Raw genomic sequence first — 23596 nt, 5'->3', positions numbered from 1 at the left:
ATATTTTAGTTTTTCTTATCTATGAAATGACCCATCCAGTTTCCCTAAGTTTCTAAAATTCTGGTTCTGATATTTCTTATAAACTCCAGAAATATGAGCATTTTTTTCTCAAACCAGAGATCTGTAGGGATGATTTGGCTAATAACTAGCTACTAAGTTGGAGAAAGAATTCACTTGGCCCAGATGGTCTATTCTCTACCTGCATCACCTGAGCATGGCTGGGACAGTATCATGTGGGAATCCTATGATGCTGGGCCTCCCTGTCTGTAGATGGCTGGTGTCTTGCAGAGAGAAGATATGATTGCTGTGATGTGGGCAAATACTCCAAGAGCTGCTACTGTACATGTACTTCACAAGCAAAAAAATACCTGGTACTTGTGGCTCTGTGTAGTGACTAGCCATAACCACAAACAAACAGGCTTTTGATGCCTACTCAATTGAAAGAAAACAAGAGATCATTCTGGAAAAAATAGGTCAAATAAATTGAAGTCAGAGAGGATTGTAGACCTGGGGTTTCAGCTAAGAGGCAAGGCTTGCAAGGTATATGGCTGCAGAGAAGCAGAATCACAGAAACTGCTGGAACTGATGAAATGTGGGGTATAAGCACAAGAGAAAAGTCATAAATCATCTTTTTTATGAGGTTTGAGAGGGTGCATTGTAAGGAGTGATGCAAGGCAGAGACCAGCTGAGACCACCAGGCTTGTGTAAAGGCAACATGGTGAGGAATTTATTGTGCCTGAGAGTGTAGGCATACAGGGGCAAAAAGACTGTCTATAGGGAGCAAAGAGAAGTACCTTCCCTTTTTTTTAATCAAATTGGAAAGAAGGCAAGGAGTGTTAGGTGAGGAGGTCTTCATAAACCTCAGTGGTCAAAGTTCTCTGAATGTTTTGTGTCTCAGTGGGCAAAGTCCTTGATGCATCTATTGTGAGGGCTTGGATGACTTTATGTGCACTTTATGTGCTTGTAAGATTCTGTGTTCCATCTTACCTCTTTTATAATGTCCTATGTTTGCCTAGGACACTGGTGCTGAGCTGAGAACAATGCCTCTGTTGGCAGACAGATTGGGTAGAGTCATGTCCTAATGGAGCCTCACAGGCACCATTCACAACTATTGAAAGCTAGAAAGGTGTATCCTCAGGAGGGGGAGTATAATGCTAAGTAGTGACCCTGATGTTAGTGGTAGTGCTGAGTCGAACTTTGGTAGAGCTGTCAGGCCTGAAGACAGAGCCATGTTTTGTCTTTTGTAGGCTATAAAATCATAAAAATCAATGAGCTCCTTGAGGAAATAATAGCAGAGGCCACCAGCAAGACTTGAGTAGAGGGCAGGGAAGATAGCTCAGTGGCATAAGCACCTGCCTGGCAAGCACAAGGTCCTGAGCTTGATTCCCCAGTACCAAAAAAAAAAAAAAAAAAAGACTTGAGTTTTCCTTCCTTGGAAACTTCTGTTCCCACGTGCTAGAGAAAACTTTATTTTTCCAATTGGTCCCATTTCCAAATTCCTTAGGGAGAATCTAATTGGCCTTAGTGTCTACTCCAGGGCAGATGCACTGTGGCAAATGAAATGGAATGACAGCAGAAATATGACTGTGAGGTGCTGTATAATCAGTACTTACTAGAGAAATAGATTTAATTCAACATATACAAATATGTAAGAATTTACCAGATAGGCTTACAGTGGCTGCCCACAGAGTCAGGTATGGAAGGGTGCTAAAGGTCTGGGCGCACACTGGGACTCCAAGTCAGAGGCTGGGTGCTCAGTCTAGTGTCCATGTGAGTCTGTATCAGGAGCCCTAAGGGTACCTGCACCAGCAGCCTGAAGGGTTGGTGCCAAAGGCTAGAGTCTGCACTGAAAGCCTGGAGACAATGTGCAAGGTAAAAGCAAGACTGACTGAAGCGCCTCCAAAGAAAACAGAACAGTCCTTTTTCATTTCCTTTTTACATCATTTAATAATGCTCCCTGAGGTGGGTTTTCCATATCCAGAACTATGCTGAACCAATTTAGTTGGGAATTGTCTTGGTTGCTTTTCTCTCATTGCCAAAACAAAATACCTGACTCCCAGAATTAAGAAAGGGAAGGTTTATTTAGCTCATAGTTTGTGGAGTTTTCAGTCCATACTCATTTGGTTCCAAGGCAGAGTGGCCCATGGAAGACTTCAGGCAACAGTTCATTGCAGTGGAAACGGTAAAACAGCAAGAGCAAAAGGGGAGAGCAGTGTGAGAGCAAGCGTCTTTCCTTCCCGTATATTGTATATAGGCTACCTGCCCCAGGGCAGGTGTAGTACTCATACCCATAATCCCAGCATTGAGCCATGAATCAATCAAAAACTTAGAAGCCTGCCCCATGACTGCATGATGCTTTAGGGTACACCTAGATACAAACCATAACAGGCATTGCTTACTCAAGTTGACACAATCAATCACCCATCACAGGTGCTCATTCCTACGAGCAGAGGTTGCTGCCACAGAGGCAGGGTAGACAGTGCAGTAGATTTTCCACTATATTTGCATGCCTGTGAATGTTTACAGTAGATCTCAACTCAGCTCCCTGAGATGTGTCTCATTTCCCCAAACAGATGAGGAACTTAGGGCCCAGGGAGACTGAATAATGTGGTTAGGGCCACATGCTAAGTGAGTGGCAGAGCCTTGCTCAAACGCAGCTAGTCTCCTAGCCTAAAACCCTACTGTACCCTTTCACTGTGCAGATTTTTCTAACACAGCAAGGCTGCTATGCCCTTACTAATTTATAAGGTAGAAAGTTGTTCTTTTTCCCTGATAAATAACATTGAATGGTCCTAGACATAACAGTAGGGTTGATTGATTTACTAGAAAGAAAAGAATATCTAATGTAGAAAATAATGAATACACACTAGCAACTGTTGAGCACTAGATATTATGAATTAGCTCATTTAGTATTCACACATCCCCATGAAAGTAAGTTGTACTGTTACTCCTCACTTCACAGATGAAGAACAGAGGTACAGTGAGATTCAGTAACCTGAATCAGCTTAGACATTTAGAAAGAGACAGTGCCAGGCCCCAGGGTCCGGCTCTAAAAAATAAACTGCAGTCTCCTCCAGTGTCTTGGGAGGTTGGGCTGCCAACCCTGAGGGATATGCTCCTGTTCTTGCAGGCCATCCATGTCTGAGCATCTCTGGCTTCATGAATTGGTGAGTTTCAGCTCCCTAAAATTTCCTTCCCTCTCACTACAGGTACTGGTGCAAGAGGAGCCCCTGCATTCTCTGCTCAGCCCTGTGCTCCAGGAGGTCTTTGCCACAATCACTGTCCTCAGGTGACAACCACATGCCCCTTACATGTTCATCTTTGTTCCTCATTCAGGTCAATGCCAAAGCCAACAGACATGTTCCATATTTTACCTTTTGAAAACTATTCAGTTAGGGCAATGAAAAGAAGCCAAATGCATGTGTTTGTGCAAGAGCTTTGATTTTATATGTGCTACCATCCTGGCCTAAAAGGCCTTGTTGGAACCTCTTTGGAGTTCAGATTTGTCCTAAGTATCCATTCAGTGAAGAAAGTATCCATTTCCACTCATGCTTCATGACCATAGAGTTCCATGGTCTTAAGTACTTTGTAAGGACTACCTGCTCCTTAATGCTCTTGAAGAATTATGCCACCGTAATTAAACTGATTAAAGGTACATAGATGTCCCATAGTAAAAAAGGGATTTTTTTTGGGGGGGAGGGTAGGGCTGTTGTTTTGTTTTTGGATTTTTATGATAGGGTCATGCTGTGTATTTTAGGCTGGCCTTGAATTCACTATGTAGTCCAGGCTGACCTCAAACTTTCAAATGATCCTCCTGCGTCAGTCTCCTGAGTGCTGGGATTACAGGTGTGCACATCCACATCCAGTGTCAAAAAGTTTTAACTTGGGGAAAAAAAAAAGTTTTAACTTGGTTGAACTCATTATTCCCCAAATCAGCATTCAGCACATAACATCTTGGAAAGTTGTGGCTAACTACATTAGACTACAACAAACTTCCCTCTACAGCTGAACTGGAGGAAACTTCCCGCCCACCCCAGTGACTTTTTAGGACAAAACTCTTCTACTAACCTTTTGTGAGGTTCATCCAAACTAACGAGTGGTGCTATTTATATCTTCCGTCTGAGTGATAGAGCAACCAATATTACCTTGCCTTGTTAGTTACTTTGGTCCCTACTTATCAATGCTAAATAAAATCCTGTCTCCAAACTGTCTTTTCTTAGTTACCAAGATGTACACTTGCTGTTTGGCTCTGAAGATCATACTGAATTGTTCAGTCTCCTCACCAAAAAAATAGTCAGTCTGCCCTCCATCAGGAGTCTTACCCAGCTGGAGGAAACCATTGCAAGCGAGTCCTCCAACCCAGAGGTAACTCACACTTTGCTTCTGTAACTTCCCATCCCGAGCCAGCTGGTTTTAGCCTTTTGAGAGCATTTGATTTTTCAAACCACTTAAATCGGGTCTGGTGAATAAAATAGATAGCTAAATTAGATAAAAGCTCAAATTTTATATTCTCTCATTTTCACTTTACTACTTTTTTTTTTTAACTTTGACTCTAAAATAAGAATGGAAACATTCATAGATTTTACAGACACTAAGGACCATTGTGTGCTAAGCATTATATTGGGCAGTAGGAATGTGGAATTACATTCATTTGCTCATTTGTGGAGCTTGCATTCATATGCAAAGACACAAACCACTGATAAAGAAATATATCTGCTGGTGATTAGTGTTACAGGTTATGAAGAAAGTAAAAGAAGGGGTTCACGTGCTCACCGAGAGAGAGACAGACAGACAGACAGACAGACAGACAGAGAGACAAAGAAGGAAAGAGAAAAAAGTAAAGCAAGGGCAAAAGAAAGCATGTATGGCGGTTGGAAGGCACCAGGTCTTCCGTAGGGTGGTCTGGGAAGCCTTCCTGGTGAAGTGAGAGTTTAAGGAGAAGAAGGAAGCTTCCAGGCAGAGCAAGACTAAGTGCAGAAGCCCTCATTTTATTCTATCACTGCTAAAGCAATTAGGAAAAACAACTTATTCCCTTCCACTTCATAATATCAGAAAGAGTCACAATTCAACTTTTTTAGAGAACTGTATCTTGACAACCCTTACATAGTTCCCCAGAAGTAGTTTGAGTCAGTTAACTGTCACCCCATAATGCTTAGGTGTCCATTTGGAATGAAGATGTCCTGGTTCATCTCATGCCATGAGCTGTCTACAGGTACTTTGATGGTGTTTCTGCAGCTTTGACTAAAGTCTTAAACAGAAGAGCCTCAAAAGTGCAATCTGAGGGCCAGGGAGATGGCTCAGTAGAATAAGCACTTCCCTGGCAAGCACAAGGACCTGAGTTCAATCTCTGGTTCTGCAAAAAAAAAAAAAAAAAAAAAAGTGCAATCCTGAAAAACTGCATGGGCTGGGGTGTTGCTCATCTGTCCCTTTTCAGTGTCTCTACAGGCAGACATTCCAGGCATTCTCTGAGATGCTGCAGAGTTTGGTGGTAAAGGACCCACATTTAGAAAAATTTGATGCCATTTTTAAGGTAAATAAAATATTGGAGGGAACGGGTGAGGGGATAGCTCAGTAGAATAAGCGCTTGCCTGGCAAGTGCAAGGGCCTGAGTTCCGAGAAATCCCCAGTTCCGCCAAAAAATAAAATAAAATAAAGTAAAATATTGGGCAAGAAAGGAAACCATTCCTATTCCACTCATTGGTGAATGGAAGAAGAAAATGTGGAAGGATGAAGTTGCAGGAGGCAATTAATACAGGTGAGAGTATCAGCCATCAGCTACAACTCATTGACTACAAGTCCCTCTGTTCTAAAATCTGCATAGACCTGGACATGGTGGCGCACACCTATGATCCCAGCAGTTAAGAGGCTGAGAAAGGTGGATCGCCATGAATTTGAGGCCAACTTGAACTACATAGTGTGTTCAAGGCCAGCCTGAGTTACATGAGACTTTTTATCAAAAAATAAATGAAATCTGTGTGGAATTTGCTTTCTCAGAGTCTCATGTCTTCACTTGGGAGACACTAATTACTCTAAGTATTGAATAAATGCCTCCAGTAAATGGATCGAATGATTGTATAATTAGTCTTTACATTATCATTCCCTTCCACATAGCAGTTTGGTTTCAGTCAGCCTGGCATGGTAGTGCACACCTGTAGTACCAGCCAGCACTTTAGAAGGCAGGAGGGCTGCAAGTTTTGAGTACAATTTAAGTGCCTGTCTCAAAATTTTAAAAAGGGGTTGAAAATATAGCTCAGTGAGAAGACTCTGGGTTCAGTTCCCAGACCACAAAAAGAAAGAGGAGAGGGAGGGAAGAGGGAAGAAGAAAAAAAGGGAAGAGAAGGAAAAAGAAGAGGAGCAGGGAAGGTTTTAGTTAATGACCAAAGGAATAGTCAGCCTCATGAGTTAGTAAATAGGCAGCTTCCTACCAGGTAGGACTCAGAGGTCACAAAAGGCCTCCTGCCCCCAACTGTAGCTGTTATAGTTTATACCATACCATCAGTGGGGATTGCTCATTGGTGTGCATTCTCTATAGCTCAGAACATTGCTCTCTTGCCTCTCCAACTCTGCCCCAGTACTGGGGATTAAACCTAAGACCTTCACACTGATTTGTAGCCCCAAGGCCTTGCTAAATAACCAAGTGGCCCCCAGGCTGGGATTGAACCTTTAACCTGTGTGCCTCTACCTCCCTGAATACTGGGATTACAAGCACGTACCACTGTGTCTGGCTTCTTGCACTTCTTAAGGATGCAGAGGTACCAGAAAAGGATAACCCTTTGGGCTGCTATTTGTACACTAACACACCAGCCAGAGTGTGTGTGTGTGTGTGTGTGTGTGTGTGTGTGTCTCCTTTATCTAGTTGTACTTTGTATTTTTCTGGCTTGCCAGCTTCTAGCCATTCCCTCTACCTGAGAGGCTTCCACTCATGGATGCCACGTTTTCTGTGTTTCTCTGATTGTTGAGGGAGATATTGTTTCTCCACCCACAAGTTCTTTAATAGCACATCATTTTTTCCAAAGTAGATTTGAAAGAGTTAAAGACATACAGAAGAATATATAATGAATTAAAGAATTACAGTAAATGTAGAAAATCAGCTTCAGTGGAATCGACTTCCTGACCACCTAGATAAGTGGTGGTGAACCTGTGGCTTGCGTGCTGCAGCCATCCGTTTGTTGCTATTGAAAGCTCTACAAGGCTCACTGTCACTGGCTTAGGTCCTTGAGTCTTCCTTGTCCTCCCACCACTTTCATCTCCAACCTGCTGGTTTATCATTTAGAGATATTTTCAGACATGGAAGTAATCTGGATCTTCTCTCTAGGCTTTCTTCCAAATGGAATACATAAAGATGTTATATCCCAAATCTTCCAAGTAAACCATGTAGCCTCCCTTTGTATTTCACAGCACATGACCCCCTGCTTACAGTCGGTCAAAGACCATGAGCGGGAATGGGCCACAGCCAGCATGGCCCAAGTTCTGAAGTGCTTATCCAGACATCTCTGCCTGAAGGTGAGCATCCCCAAGGAACAAGGATTCAGAGCCATCCTCCCACTGCCCACTTCTCTTCCTGCTCCCTGCCTGGGCCTGGGGTCTTGTTCATGCTATGTGGTATCCTAACACTGCCTTATTTCCATATCTGCTTCCTAAAATGTGAGCATCTTGAGGACAGGTATTGTTTATTAATCTTTATATTCCCATTTCTTAGTATAGAGCTGGACCATAATAATGCATTAAGTTTTTTTTTTTAATGGATCAATATGTAATCTGAAAATGTCCAAGGGCCAACAGTGGCCTAGTCTCTATGCAGGCTGGGTTTGAAGAAATGCAATTCAAATAAATTTAAGTAAATCAATTTAAGTATTTCCCAGCATCTCAAAGAGAACAATATTGTAGTACTTCTTTTTAAATCCTCACATTTCTCTCAGTCTCCCTTCTTAGTTGTTCCCAACCCTCTCCATAACTTCTAAAAAGAATTCCTCAAAAATAAGGTCTTTTGGGGCCAGGGACATGGCTAAGTGGAATAAGCGCTTCCCTGGCAAGCTCAATGGTCTGAGTTCAATCCCCGGTTCCGCCAAAAAAAAAAAGGTCTTTCTTCATGGATTCATCCATTTTTTTTCCTTCTTTCTCCTTCCCTGAACATATATAGATATCTTCTAGCCACTGATAGTTCTGTTCTCCATCCATCATTTCTCCCTGCAAAGCAATAAGGCTAGAAAGTGAAAAATAAGTTGGTGAGCGAGAGATGCTGGATCCTGGTGCCAGAATTTTACTCAGAGAATTTGTTCTTGACACAGGTGTTCTAACAGACACATTTAAAAGCATTCTACTAGCTTTCTTATTTCTTAACATTGAAAATATATCCAGGGCCAGCCAAATAGCTCAGTGGTTTAAAGTGCCTGCAAGCAGGTGCAGGGGCTGGGGGTTCGATCCCTGGGCCTGCCTTGCCGGGCCCACCCCTGGGACATGCTGAGATAGCAATTGAAACTGGGTGTGGTGGCATGAGCCTGTAATTCTAGCTCTTGGGAGGCTGTAAACAGGCGGATCACTACTAATCTGATCTAGTAGTGAGATCCTGAACACCCTGTAGACCCTTCCCTAAAATACAAAAAAAAAAGAAAAAAAAAAAAAAAGAAAGAAAGAAAGAAAGAAAGAAAGAAAAGAAAAGAAAGAAAGAAAAAGAAGGAAAGAAAATATATCCAGGGGCTGGTGAGATGGCTCAGTGGTCTAAAGCACCTACTTAGAACAAGCTTAGCAAAGCACAGGGACCGCGGTTCGATTCCCCTAGCACCACATGCCAGCCAGCCCCGCCCCCTGGTGGGCTGAGCTGGCCACACACACACACACACACACACAAATAATAATAAAAAAATTAAAAAAAAAAGAAAGAAAATATATCCAAACTTGCCACCTCTTTCACTGAAATAAATTCAGTCCCTCAGATTATGTTTTTCTCTTTTTTTTTCAAAGTTTTATTGATAAATAGATAGCAATGAGACAGTTTCAAATCAAATCGGAAGTACAGTTTCAACAAATAATACACTGCATATATTCTTCTTAGTGTTTAATTGCTGTACAAGAAGTGGACTTGTGATGCTATTTACAAACACCATTAGAACAAATCATTCTATTCATTAAGAGAATGCAACTATATATCTATCCTAACCACTTTGAATACACAGATACAAAATGGACATTCAACGGTATACCCCATTTTTCCTAAGTTCCGTTATTGAATATTATAGGTGTGTAAACTCAGCAAAATATTCTAAAAGAGTCCAGTAGCCCATAATAGCATTGGGTCTTCTGTTTAACTGGCAATGTCAGAAATTATTGACCTGAGTCCCCCACAGCTCAACATAACAGCATGGCTTTATTTGCTATATTTCCTCTTCATACTTTTCTACTGGATGGTTAAGACCAAGGTAAAGCAGGACCTATGCAACAAGAGTTGTAGCTTTTTGATCTGAGAAGGTCAGTGAAATCCCCTCAGCATTTATCCTGAGATCCTGTACCTCAGATTGTAGAACCTTTATCAGTGTCAGCCATGTGGATGAGTCACGGCCATTGCTTGGCCAATGTGCTCTCTGTGAAAGCCTGAGAGAGTGTCTTCTCCCCATGTGACTCTCCTTAGGCATACTCTACGTCATCGATCACTTTCCTCTTTGGCCCCATAATCTTCTTGATCAGAAAATTTGGGACGCTACTGAGGTACATGACGTTACAGTACAAGTTCTCATATGTCCTGAATCCTAATTGACCTTAGAAGGTTAGGGCCAAAATGTTGGCATTCCTTGTATCCCTCCTTTTTCTCTAATTTTGGTCTGCAAACTTATGTTTTTCTCTTTTGAGACAAGATCTCACTATGCAGTTCAGGTTGGCCTTGAACTCACTGTATAGTCCAGGATGGCCCCAAACTCAGGGCTCTCCTGCCTCAGCCTCCCAAGTGCTGGGATTGCAGCATGTGCCACCATGCCTAGCTTCCCCTACTAATCCAATAATAGCAATGCATTGTTCTTCCTAAACCTTTAATTTTACTACAATTAAAGAAGAGTTTTAAGTGACTGCCTCCTGTGTTCATAGTCTTTCTGTCCCTGGAGCTCTTCCTTAGCATTTTTTTTCTAAAGAGAGTTGCTAATCTGTAGGAGTTCTTAACCAGACACCACTGGAGTCTATGAATATCCAGAAGCTGGTTGTATTACTCTGTGTGGTGAAGTCTTTTGGATTTTCTGAGGAATATCCAGAGCTTTCTTTACATTGTTATAATTTATATACAGTGAAATCTACTCAGTTAAAATATATAGTTCAATAAATTTTGATTTATCACCTCCCTAAGTAGAAATGTTTTCTTTTGTTTAGTGCTTTTATCTCCAGTGCCAATCATGGTTCCAATGGATTAAACACATTATAAATCTTGGCATGTTTCTGTATTGACTCAAAAGGCCATAAAAGCTGGCATTCACAGTATTTCTGTCTCTTGTCTCTGAAGAGCCACTGAAAAAATTTCTTTCTGCCTCAGGCTAAGAAAAACTGTGCTTCTTTCACATGGCTCTTTGCTTCTTATGGACAATGGGAATCATGTACAGAACATTGTGTGCATCTCTGTTAGCAGAAGTTCAGAGCCTCACTCTGCGGCCTACCTTAAGCAAATGGTGACCTTCTGCATGCTAACAGAATTCTTAATTAATCTTTTCTCCCTTAGTTTTGTCTATTTGTGAGATTTTGGTTTATTTCATACTGAGACAGTGTTTTGCTGTGTTGCCCAGGCTGGCCTTGAATTTGGGATCCTCTGTCTCAGCCTCTCAAATAGTTGAAATTATAGGTGTCAGCACTTTGCTTTCTGCCTTAATTTTAAATTTGTCCTATTTTCATCCCCATGTTGTTATATTTCTTTTTATGGTATCCTTCTTGCCACTACTTTACATTATTTTCCATAATTAGGCAGGATATCAGTAAATAGCAATTTTAAATTGTATTAACTGCTATTATCTCACTTTACATCCACCTATTTTACTTATAAGAGTAGCGCATTTTCCAGAATTGTAAATTCCTCACTTGGTTTCTAATGACTGCATTCATAGAATGGCTGTATCATAATTCCCTCCACCATTATAGAATGATTATTTCCAAAGAGTGGTTTTTAAAAACAATGCTAAAATGAACTTGCTTTGTTTTTTTTGTCTGAGATAGGATCTCACTATGTAGTTCAGGCTGGCCGTGAACTCACGTGTAACCCAGGCTGGCCTCAAACTCATAGTAATCCTCCTGCCTCAGCCTCCTGAGTGCTAGGATTGCACGTACACACAGCCACACCCAGTTTGGAATGAAGTAGGCCTTTTCACTTCCAGGTTATTCACTTAGGATACAACTGCCCTGTGTAATGCTGTCCGTTGGATACACTGTATCTGTGCATGTTAAATATTAGCCTTTCAGAGATCTAAGGGCCTAAAGTGATGTACTGCTCTTGAGTTCAGGGTAGAAGTGATCTTACTTGTCAGCAACTCAAATTTAAGATGGTAAATGCACCTATATTCTGATAGCATTTTTCCTTTTCCTTTTAAATTAGCTTCCACTGCAATTCCAAAGCCTTGGACATCTGGTAGCACAGCTGGCACTGCTATGTGGGGACCCACTGAAAGCTGTGGCTGAAGATGCTGCAGAAGGCGCACACTACCTGATGCATGTCACCCTGAGGCTGAAGTGTAAGGCTCTGCTGAAGGCAGTGAGGCCCTGAGTTAGTTTTCTAGCATAACATATGCTCTGGCTCTCCTTATGCCCCCACCTCCGTTTTAGAAAGACTTTTCACCATAGCTCATAAAGAGACAGGTGCACAAGCCAGGCATGGTGGGTCATGCCTAGAATTTCAGTGCTCTGGAAACAGGAAGATCACAAGTTCAAGTTCAGCCTGAACAGTGTAGTGATAACCCCATCTCAGAATACAGAAGGGCTAGGGCTAGAGTTCATTGTGAAGGCCCTGGGTTCAGCCCCTAGCACTACCACCAAAAGAAAAAAAAAAATTCTCTTCTGGTTGTAGGGTTCAGGAAAGTCCCCTCTAAGGTATCAAAAACAAAGACAACTTAGCCATACAACAGGTGAGTATATCAGGCAGAGGAAGCAGAATGAGTAAGGTCACTCAGTGGGTGTGAGCTTGAGGAGTTTGAAAAGTAGGGAGCAAGCTGGGATGGTCAAGGAACAAATCTGACTCCCCGCTAGAAGAGAGTTTAGAAAATACCCAGCCCTGTTCCCCGTGTGAGGCTCACTGACTCTAGCCATCCCGCGTAAGTGCCTTTCCTGGGCTTGCTCATCCTATGCATAAGGAAGCTCTGAGCCTCTCAGTAGGAGCAGTCTCATCTTTGAGCAGCTCTGAGTATAAGACATGTGTATTAAGATACGTAGCCAGGAATACAGTTGGTTATTGATTCAGCAAATACCGACAAAGATCCCCTTGTAATAGGGTTGTATCAGTAGAAAGACTGACAAGATTGCTTCCCCTGGGAACTTAGTTTCTAGTTGGAAAGATAGTATCCTAGGCCAAAGGCTCAAAAACTTTCAAGACGCACTAAACATGAAAGAAAGCAAGGCATGTTACTGGAGGCTAAGATCCATACTGTCTGACATTCCTCAAAAACTTGGGAGACAGTATTTTGGTGAAATGTGAAATGTTTCCTCAAAGCCAGCTTGAGAGTTAGAGTCTCTTGCTATCTGCAGCCTCTGTCTTCCAGTGCTCAGGGGTGCAAAGGGCGAGGAAGGCGAAAGAGGAGACTTCTTCAGATTGCACCTTGGGCCATCTTCTGCTCCCCTGCTTTCATTAAAATGAATTCGTGTAAGAAACTGAATGGGTACATGAGGTCCAAAATGTACAATAGATATTGTGAATTGGAAAGACATTGTTAAAAAAAAAAAAAAAAACTGTGATGGGGAAAGGGGAAAAGAAAAACATATACGCAAGATAATAAAGATAGTTATACAGCTAGTTTCTCTTAGTTTAATAAAAAGAAAGGCTTATGCTAATATTGTTTGGACAAGATATGCCTAGTTGTTGTACTCTGAATAACTACTACAAAGATAACAATATGCAGTGTATTATTGTAACGCCTACTAACCTGTTTTGAAATTCTTTTTTATTTATTTTTTTCTTTTTTTGTTTAAATTAAGAAGAAGAAACATAACCTAACTCTAACCCTAAGCCACGCCCTAACCTCCTGGGATTAGCATCTGCACTCTTCTTTTTTCAGACAGTTACTTCTCTGCAAGCTTTTTTTAATAAGCTGAAGAAAGGAGTGGGTATTTGTAGAAGCTTCCCTTTAGAATGCTGAAGGGAGGAGGAGGAGGAGGAGAAAAAGAAGGAGAAGAAGAGAGAGCCACAGCTCTACTGCAAACATTTTTCCCCTAAAAAGCAGACAGGTTATAGCACTACCAAGTGTTGAAGGCTGTACAACCAGCAAAGCTCTAGCTGCCTAATGACATCTGATAATGGAATTATATCCCTTTTGTCAGAATTTAAGCTTCCTAGAGAGACTGCTTAAAATTTTCTCACCAATGGGGAAATGAGGAAGCATGTCTTGTTCGTATTCACAGGTCACTCCCAACCTCTGCCCTTAGGAAAGCTCTTTGTTCTGTCCGCCCTTCTTATGTGTTCTACAAGAGTAGCAAGTCAGCCATCAGACTGAGCCAGGCCTCCTCTCCCATGCACTTTCATGTGAAATCTTAAAATCCATTATGACCTGGAGGTCAACCAGACTTATAAAATTAAGAAGAAAGAAATAAGCCAGAAAGTAACAATGGTTCATACTTTCTTCTTAGATACCACTCAAGATAAAACAAACCACCAAAACTTGAGAAGAGGGTTGAAGGAGTGCTGTGAAATTCTAGAGAACCACGATATTAAGCAGTTTTACCATAATCCTTTCAAAATTGCCCAGGTAATCAGAATGGCTGAAAGTGTAAAAGCACTTGAAATGTCGGAGGGTGGGGCTAGAAATTCTATTTGTTTGTTCATGAAAATGGAAAACACAAAACATCTGTGCTCTTCTTAATTTGGTGCCTTGAGGGGCCAGGATGTAGTGCAGCAGCATAAACACCTGTCTGGCAAGAGCAAGGTCCCTCCTGAGTTTGATCCCCAGTACAAAAAAACAAAACAAAACAAAAACTGGTGCCTAGGGCAGGCCAAATAACTCAGCTAAAGCGCCTGTTTAGGCAGTGCCAAGGGCCTGGGATTCAATCCTCAGGCCTATTGTGTGGGCCCCATCCCCGGGCACACTGACTTGTCAATTGAGACTGGGTGTGGTGGCGTGCACCTGTAATCCCAGCTCTTGGGAGGCTGTAAACAGGCAGATCACTACAAATCCAATCTAGTAGTGAGACCCTGAACACCCTGTAGACCCATCCCTAAAATTAAAAAAAAAAAACAAAACGAATCAACTGATGCCTAGGTCAACCTTCCAGGAGGCCTATAACACAATATGGCTTTCTCTTCAGACCAGCTCTGCTGTCCCTGAGTGCCAGCCACTCACAAATGTAAACCCATGTCACCAAAGAGCTGTAAGAAAGTGGCTGAGCCATATGCTTGGGATTTTGGGGGGTACAGGATCTCCTTATGCAATTCAGACTCATAGTGATCCTCCTGTCTCAACCTCCCCAGCACTGGAATTACAGGCATATGCCACCGTGCCTGGTTTTAGGGCAGCAAGGTGCCTCCCGGGTTCTGGGGCCAGCACAGCATGCAGTACCAGAGATTGAACCTGGGTCCTTGCACTTGCCAGGCAGGCACTTAGACCGCTGAGCTATCTTCCCAACCTGAGCCATATACTTTTGAATTATGTATTTATTCTTTACTCAATATATACTTACATATCCTCTAGATACTATGCATATAAGGGACTAGGGAAAGAGGAAAACCTACAGATCTTCTGTATGGTGAAAGGTGTCAGGTAATTTATTCTCAGCACAGTTTCAGTTTCCTCATCTGTAAAAGTGGAATAGCCCAGTTATTGCAAAGGTTAAATGAAATGTCATGTGCAAAATACTTAATGCCTGTCACATAGTAAGCCCCCCATAGATTGCACCTATTATAATCATGTGAACTACTTTATACACTCCCTAATGCAGCAAGAAGCAGAGTAACACATTCTTTTAATATGCTGTATCCTCACAAGGCATTTAGTTATGCCACAGACATATCTCTCTCTTTTATTGGGGCCTTTCCTTTAGGCCGACAACCTGTGACTCTAATGACCTCATAATAAAGCTTCTAAAAGAGTGAAAAGTTTTGCACAACTTTAATAGGAAACATTTGGGTTGCTTCTAGTTTTCACTTTAGGACAAGACTGAAGAAAGCAGCTTTGTACATCTGTACCCTTCTCTGATTGTCAACTTAAAATCAAATTTTTGCCCAGCCTGGTGGCACATGATTATAATTCTAGCACTCGAGAGGTTGAGACAGGAAGAGTACTACTAGGCCAGCCTGGGCTACATAGAGTTCAAGTCCAGCCTGAGCCACATAGCAAGACTCAAAGTTCTGTTTATCTGAAAACAAACAAAAATCTAGTTTTTGTTCATAACATATTTCTTTCTAGCATAACGTATTTCTTAGAAGTTCATTTTTCCTAAATCATTTTAGGTCTTCGAAGTTTTTCTCAATTCAAATGAGCTCTGCCAGTTTATAATGACTACATTGAATGGCTTAAAACACCTGAAACATACTTGCACCCAAGAATTGGCTGGAGAATTGCTGCTAACATTGGTAAAAAATGCGGAGTCCCGAATTGAGAAGGTACAGACTTAGTGGCCATTGTCTAGGCTTGAAATAACCAGCAAGACCTCTTCCTTCCTCCTCCTGATCAGCTGAAAACAACTACCAACTGGGGACAGGGCCAATGTCTTAATCCCTGTGCTCAGAAACATTTCTCCATTCAATAAGCATTGAGAAAAATAAAAAATAAGGGCTGGGCTACAGTTCCGTAGTAGAACATTTGTATAGCATGCACAAGGCACTGATGCAAAAAAAGTAGGAAGGAAGGAAATTCAAATTTTTAAAAATGTAATTTTGAAAATATTTGAGTTTGTCTTTTAACTTATCAAATTAGCAAAAAAGCTCAGCATGGTGGCACACTCCTGTAATCCTGGCAGTCTGGTAAGCTAAGACAGGAGGATTGCAAGTTTGTGTGTGTAGTCTGGGAAGCTTAGTGATTTAGCAAGACTGTCTCCAAATAAGGAAAAAAGGCTGGAGAAGCAGCTCAGTGGGAAGACCCTAGGTTCAATCCCTAGTACTGCAAAAGAGAAATGTTTAAACAAAAAAAAGATATAAAAGGAACGGTACTATAAGAGCAGGTTGAGATGGAAACTTGCATGATTTGGGTGCTTTCAGTGACTAAAAAGGCTGTGAGAGAGTTAATCAAAGACTACTGTATATAATTCATATTTATATTAAAATATGTCCTTAGTAATATAATTAAAATAGATAAAATTATATAATTAATATACATGCACAAGAATTTAGGACATAGATTTTTATATTTTCCCAAATGGGTTCATTAATTCAACAGTGTTATACAAAACTCTGTGGCTTTTCTTTCTACTCTTCCTATTCATATGATCATAAAGTAGTCCTAGCGATTTTAGCTCTTACGTGCAGAATAGATGGTCCACAAAGAAGAAGGATGTTGGCTTCATTTTCATCCCTCTATTAAGGACAGAATATCTTTCTCAAAAGCCCCCAATACAGCTATCTGTCCTGTTTGATTAGTCACTGTGGAATCACTTGTCTGGGCCTTCATCCAGTTTGTAGCAAGCTGCTGAGTCACACCTTTTTTAAAAGAAACTTTCAGAAATCATTAATGTACCCAGGACTATGGTATTAATAATTTCTTTTTTCTCCCCAGATACCAGAAATTATGGGAGTTATCTGTGCCCAGCTACCCATAATCAATCAGCCAGGAGTTCGCCAACAAATCATAAGTACTGTGAGTTTGTTCATCTCCAGACCCAAGTACACAGACATAGTGCTTAGCTACCTTCTGTGTCAACCAGTACCATATGACAGGTAACAGAACCTGTGCATCCTTTGGATTAAATTGGGGTACAGAACCTGAGTTTTGTGGAACAAGGTTGCCCTCAAAAATCTAATGAGAGGCTGAGGCAGGAGGATCACTGTGAGTTTGAGGCCAGCCAGGGCTCCATAATTAGTTCAGGATCAACCTGGGTTACTTAGCAAGACCCTGTCTGAAAAAACAAAACAAGAGAGCCAGCAAGGGGCTGGAGAGATGCCTCAGTAGAATAAGTGCTTGTCTGGCAAGTGCAAGGGCCTGAGTTCAATCCATTATCTGAAAACCACTCTTTTAAATGAGTAGTTCTTATATAATGTCTTGGGGTAGTGCTGCTCTAAGCTGTGACATATTAAATCAAACAAGGGAGGACTTTCGCCCATCCAGAGAACGTGCTGTGGAGCTCATTAAAAAGGCTTCTTCCAAAACTATATTAACTACAATATATTAGTTAAAAGGCTTTGTGAGGTTTGTAGTTTTTTATTCTTGCTTGGTTTGGGTAGTGCTGAGGATTGAAACCGGGGCCTTCCCATTGAGCTATATCTCCAGCCCTTTCCATTTATTTATTTATTTATTTATTTATTTTATTTATTTTTTTGCAGAACCAGGGGGTGGGGGGAGAGATTGAACTCGGCCCTTGCGCTTACCAGGGAAGCGCTTATTCCACTGAGCCATCTCCCCGGCCCCTCCATTTAAATTTTTTTTTTTTTTTTTTGTGTGTGTGTGTGTGTGTGTGTGTGTGTGTGGCCAGCTCAGCCCACCAGGGGGCGGGGCTGACTGGCATGTGGTGCTGGGGATTGAACCGCGGTCGCTGTGCTTTTGCTTAGCTTAGCTTGTTCTAAGTAGGTGCTTTAGACCACTGAGCCATCTCACCAGCCCTCCATTTATTTTTTAAACAGGGTCTCAGTATGTGTCTCACGCTAGTGTTAAAATTGTGATCCTCCTGCCTTAGCCTTCTAGAGTGCTAGGATCACAGGAATGCACCACCACACCCATCTTAGTTAGATAGAGCTCTTAGATGGGACTAGCAAAGATGGACCTCAAACCAGCATAAGAGTTGCACAGACTTACAGTACTATAAAGTCCAAAGATCTGTCTTCATTTGATTTTATGAGGGTTCTGTCCATCTCTGCATCTCTTGGATGTGCTGGCACTAATGTTGGCAAAGATAGCAATGGCAAAGAAGTCTTGTCTTTTAGTTCAAACAATGTACTAGGCTTGCAGTCAGCACCTACCAAACTACATGGGCCAAATAGCATTATTAAGGATCTGGGGAAAGGTGGTCCAAAACGATGAATGGTGAACAAAAGCCATGTCACATCTACGAAGTCAGTACTATTAGTGTTGAGTCCTTTTCTGTATTTTTAGCAGATTTTCCAGATGATTCTTTTCACACAAAAATCTGTGAATCATTGGTTTAAAGTCTTTATGTTTTCCAACTTACATGTATTTCCAGCACACTGACAAATATGCAGCAAGTCAAAAGAATGTTGGTGTACTCATTTTATAATAAATAGCTTTCAAAGTAATTTATTACCGGGCTTGATGGTACACACCTGTAGTCCCATTACTTAGAAGACTGAGGGACAAGGATCACTGCAAATTTGAAACCAGACTGAACTACATACATAGTGCCTTCAAAGCTATTACACACTACACAATGAGACTCTTGTCTCAAAAAACAAACAAACGAGGCCAGCCAGATAGCTCAACAGATTAAAGCGCCTGCTTAGGCAGATGCAGGGACTGGAGTTGAATCCCCAGCCTCTGCCATCTGGGGTGTGCTGAGACAGTGAATTGAGATTGGGAGTGGTGGCATGTGCCTGTAATCCCAGCACGTGGGAGGCTGAAAACAGGAGAGTTACTATGAGTCTGATCTGTGTAGTGAGACCCTGCAGACCCTGTGCTAAATACAAAAACAAAAAACAAAACAAAACAAAAAAAAAAACCCTACAAACTAAAAAAAAAAACAAACCAAAAACCAAACCAAAACAAAAAAAACCCACAAACTAATTTATGTACTTTTAGGAACTTAGAGAAAATAACCAAGGGTGAGCAAGCATAGGAATTTCTTAATGACCTCCCAGGATGAATGTTCATAGTCTACCATCTAATTATTTTCTTAGTTATAAACTTTTTCAACATCGCATACCACCTTTTTGGCCTTCACTTTAGGAGTCATAGAACCTTCTTCTTTAATTTTATTCAAATTAGAATTACTGATATAGTACAATATTGGGATAGTCTCTAATTAAATCAATTTTTAAAATTAACTTCATACAAATAGTTGGAAAACCACACTTTCAAAGACATGTCCTCAGACAGGCAAGGTGGCATAGAATTGTATTCCCAAACTGAGGCAGGAGAATTTCAAATTCAAGGTCACTGTTGCCTTAGTTACTTTTTTCTTGTTGCTGAGATAAAACACCTGACAACCAAAGTTAAAGAGGGGAAAGGCTTATTTAGCTCATTTTGGAGAGGGAACCTGTTGCCTCTCTACCTACCATGCCTCTCTACCTCTCTACCATGCATTACCCTGCCTGGGAACCATAATCGACTGGTTCCCAGGCAGGGTAATGCATGGTAGAGAGGCAATAGTTCATGCTGGCAGAAGAAAACAAAAGGCAACAAAAGAGTGACAAACCTCTTTCTGTCCCTCATAGGGTATGCAAGCTACCCACCCTAGAATGGGTGTAGTGCTCACCCCAGTGGACCATGAATCAATTGCAAACTCTAGATTCAGCCACCTCACAAAGCCTACCGCCAGTGACCACATGAGGGTTCAAGTACATTCAAACACAAACCATAACATTGGGCAATTTAGTGAGATCTTGTCTCAAGAAAATAAAACAAAAACCACTATCTCTAGCACACGAAGATCCTAGGCAGCTTTTGAAAAGAAGAGTGGATTTGACTGGTGTGTAACTCAGTGGTAGAATGCGTGAGGCCCTGGGTTTGATACCCAGCATACATAAAGCAGGCTTAAAAACGTGAATAATTCCCAGTGTTCTCTTCCCCCATGCTTCTCTACAATACTCCCTACCTTAAAATCAGTAATAGAGAAATTTTCTTCTTTTTCTCTTTTCCTTTCTTCATGATGTCTTAGTGTATTGCCCAGGTTGGCCTTAGCTGAAATATCATATTTGGAGTCTGTTTCTGGAGGGGTGGTTCTAGGGATTGAACCCAAGCACTTCATACTGAACTATAGCCCCAGTCTTTTTTTTTTTAAGTTCTTATTTATTTATTTATTTTGTTTTATTTTTGGTGTTACCAGGAATTGAACTCAGGGCCTTGAACTTGCCAGGCAAGCATTTATTCCACTGAGCTATCTCCCTGACCCCTTAAGTTCTTTTTTTTTTTTTTTTTCCTTAAGTTCTTATTTTTGAGACAAGATCACATGAAGTTGCTGAGTTGCCCAGGCTGGGCTCAAACTTGCAGTCCTCCTGACTCAGTCTCTGAAAGTACTAGGATTACATGCATGCACCACCACACATGTATAGCAGCTCTTTAAAAAAATTTATTTGAGACAAGGTTGTCATGCTTTGTACATGACAACCCTAAAGCCTCCTGCAGTCATGGGGCGGCTCCTGGAGTTTGTGATTGATTACTGTAGGTGTGGATGCTGCACTTGTCCAGGGGCAGGTAATTTGTATTACAGTGTGAGGCCAGGAGAGAAGCTAGCTAGGTACCAGGGCTGCTGCCACTCCCTTTTGCTCTCTGCTTTTTGCCTTCTCCATGAGAGGTTGTTGTTTTTGTTTTGTTTTGTTTTGTTTTGTTTTGTTTTGTTTTGTTTTTTGGCAGAACCAGGGATTGAACTAGACCCTTGCACTTGCCAAGGAAGTGCTTATTCTGCTGAGCCATCTCCCTGGCCCCTCCATGAAAGAAGGCTCTCTGCCATGTGGTTCTCTGCCTTGGAGCCAGCTGAGTATGGACTAAAACTTCCTGAACTGTGAGCTAAATAAACTTTTCCTTCCCTAATTTTGAGTGTTGGGTATTTGTCCCAGGAACAAGAGAAGAGTAACCAAGACAAAGCTCTTCCTACATTACAAAGTAATACAAGTTAGAAACTTCTTGTTCTCCTGCCTCAGCCTCTCAGAGTGCTAGGATTATAGGCATATACTGCCACACACAACTCATAGTCTCTTTGAGAAACATTAATTTAAGTTTGTTTTTTTTTTTTAAATCTCTTCTAAGGATCAGTGATATAGCTCAGTGGTACAGTGCCTGCCTGGCAAGCACAAGGCCCAGAGTTCAATTCCTGGTACCAAAAAAGAAAATAATAAATAAATAAATAAAAATATCTTCTAAGTAGGATCAAAACTTTATTACAGTATGATCTTATCCCATATGAGGACTATAGACTGGATTGAATGGATGTGTCTTTGAATGCCTTCTGTCAATCTGTCCTTGTGGTAGGTCCTAAAGGAACATGAAAGAGCTAGATAAAAATCACAGAGGAGATTATTCTAGAGCTGGACCTTGAAGGGTGCTGATGGGCAGAGGAGACTTTGGAGGAAGGATCCTCTGATTAAAGAAAATTATCTAGGCAAAGGTGTGGGCTTTTCAATGTCTGTGGTTTGTCTGGCCAAGATGATTAGTGTAGGGTGGAGAATGCACAGAGTATCTGATAGGGAAGTTGTAGGACTAGAAAGCTAGGTTAGGACAAGTCTGTGAAGAGCTCAGGCCATGGGAACTTGGCTCATTAAATCTTTAGCATCTACTGTTAAGAAATCAGATAAAGGGGCCAAGGATATAGCTCAGTGGCGTAAGCACCTGCGTGGCAAGTACAAGGTCCTGAGTTTGATCCCTGGTACCACCAAAAGAAATCAAGGATCTGGGAGTTAGCTCAGAACAGTAAGTGCTTGCCTGGCAAGTGCAAGGGCCTGATTCAATCCCCAGTTCTACCAAAATAAAAAAAAAAAAAAAGAAATCAGATGAATTGTGGATGTGTTATGTCTTGTTTTCTGTTACCAGACCAGCTGGACAAGACATGAATTCATCATGTTGTTCTCATACTCAAGTCCTAAAAATGGTTCTCTTTTGCCCAGAAATTGCAGAGATTTCCTGTTGGTACAGTGGAGTCACAACTTGTAAGGTGGTTAGGTTTTGAAGACTCCTGGAGGATAAAATTAAGCACACTCAAAGCGATCCTTTAAAATCTTTTAAATTGCCAATAAAGTTTTTTCTAACAGTCTTATTCTCTGTGGAGTGACTTATAGGTCTGAATATATCATGCAAGTAGTAAGTACCATGTATAGTAAAACTGCATACCACCAGCAGATTTTATAGTATTAATAATTATACTGTGTGTGTGTATTTTTGCCAAATAGGTATGTTTGGAGTTATATAAACGTATTGCTAATCCCATCCTAATCTAGAGTATAAGCTCCACGGGGGCAGAATTCTTTTCTTTGTTCATGAATATATCCCCAGAACCTAGAACAGGACATAGGACACAATAAGCATTCAATAAAGATTTACTCAATGAATAAAAAAGAAAAAGAAAAAGAAATCAGATCAGTTTGTCTCTATGATACCCTGAAGAACTGAGCAAAGAGGAAAGAAAACCTCTTATAAATCAGATTCCAGATTCTAGGAAGGCTGTGGTCATGTCAGGCCTGGGATAAGCCATTTTCCTTACCTTTCTTTCTTGGGATTTCCAGGAATCTAGCTATGTTGTGGAGAACCCTGAAGTTGGACCTGCCCAGCACGACTTGGGTATTGTGGAGGCTACTGAGAAAGCTCCAGAAGTGCCACAATGTGCCCCAGCAGGAAAAGATGGCCTATGTGGCCGTTGCTGTAAGCCCTAAGTCCTGCCCCACTAGCTTCAGCCCACTGTGCTCCCCTTCAAGGATGACTTCCCCCATCTGGAAAGTGTTATTTTCAGTCTCCCTCAAAATTTGCTCTGAGATTCATGTATAAATCATTTATAAATCTATACACATAGTCTCTATCAAGGGATTGACATGAAGGAATTTAGGAAGAGATTAGGAAACCCTTAAGTGGCTTTAATATGTTTAAATATCCTTGCTTCTTTAAAAAAAAATTATCACCATAGTTAAAAAGTAACACAAACCTGTGAAGAAAGTTTTGATTATTTGCTTGCAGTGCTAGGGATTGAACACAGGGCCACATACATGCTAGGAAAGCACTCTACCACTGAGCTAGATTTCTAGTCCTTTTTTAAATTCCATTTTGAGATGGGGTCTTGCTAATTTGTCCAGGCTAGCATCAAGTTTGATCATTTCTCCTCATCCTCCCAAGTGGCTGAGATTACAGGTGTATGCTACCACACCTGGGAGGAAATTTTTAAGTAGGACTGCAGATAAACTAGTGGTAGAGTTCTTGTATACCAGCACAAGACCCTAGTTTTGATCTCTACTACTGCCAAGTACAGAAATATAAAACACAAAACATAGATCCCCTTGATTAGGTGTTGGCAAATTTTTCTGCAAAAGATTAGTCATAAGGGGCCGGGGAGATGGCTCAGTGGAATAAGCACTTCCCTGGCAAGCGCAAGGGCCTGAGTTCAATCCCCGGTTCCACAAAAAAAAAAAAAAAAA

The 23596-nt window shown here is 41.3% G+C and overlaps 1 protein-coding gene across 1 annotated transcript in view; it reads left to right on the top strand.

The window, feature by feature from the left end:
* Window positions 1-23596, top strand: part of Mroh8 (maestro heat like repeat family member 8) — a 69493-nt gene that overhangs the window by 14813 nt on the left and 31084 nt on the right. The window contains exons 5-13 of the mRNA XM_023714797.1: window positions 3210-3289; window positions 4221-4365; window positions 5435-5530; window positions 7399-7503; window positions 11558-11693; window positions 13795-13913; window positions 15611-15763; window positions 16872-17032; window positions 22697-22832. Coding sequence (XP_023570565.1) covers window positions 3210-3289; window positions 4221-4365; window positions 5435-5530; window positions 7399-7503; window positions 11558-11693; window positions 13795-13913; window positions 15611-15763; window positions 16872-17032; window positions 22697-22832 — 1131 coding nt within the window. The remainder of the gene's footprint in view (window positions 1-3209; window positions 3290-4220; window positions 4366-5434; window positions 5531-7398; window positions 7504-11557; window positions 11694-13794; window positions 13914-15610; window positions 15764-16871; window positions 17033-22696; window positions 22833-23596) is intronic.

This window comes from Octodon degus, unplaced genomic scaffold, assembly GCF_000260255.1.
Source record: "Octodon degus isolate 3935 unplaced genomic scaffold, OctDeg1.0 scaffold00037, whole genome shotgun sequence".
Lineage (NCBI taxonomy): Eukaryota > Metazoa > Chordata > Mammalia > Rodentia > Octodontidae > Octodon > Octodon degus.
This window is presented reverse-complemented; position numbering and strand designations above follow the sequence as displayed.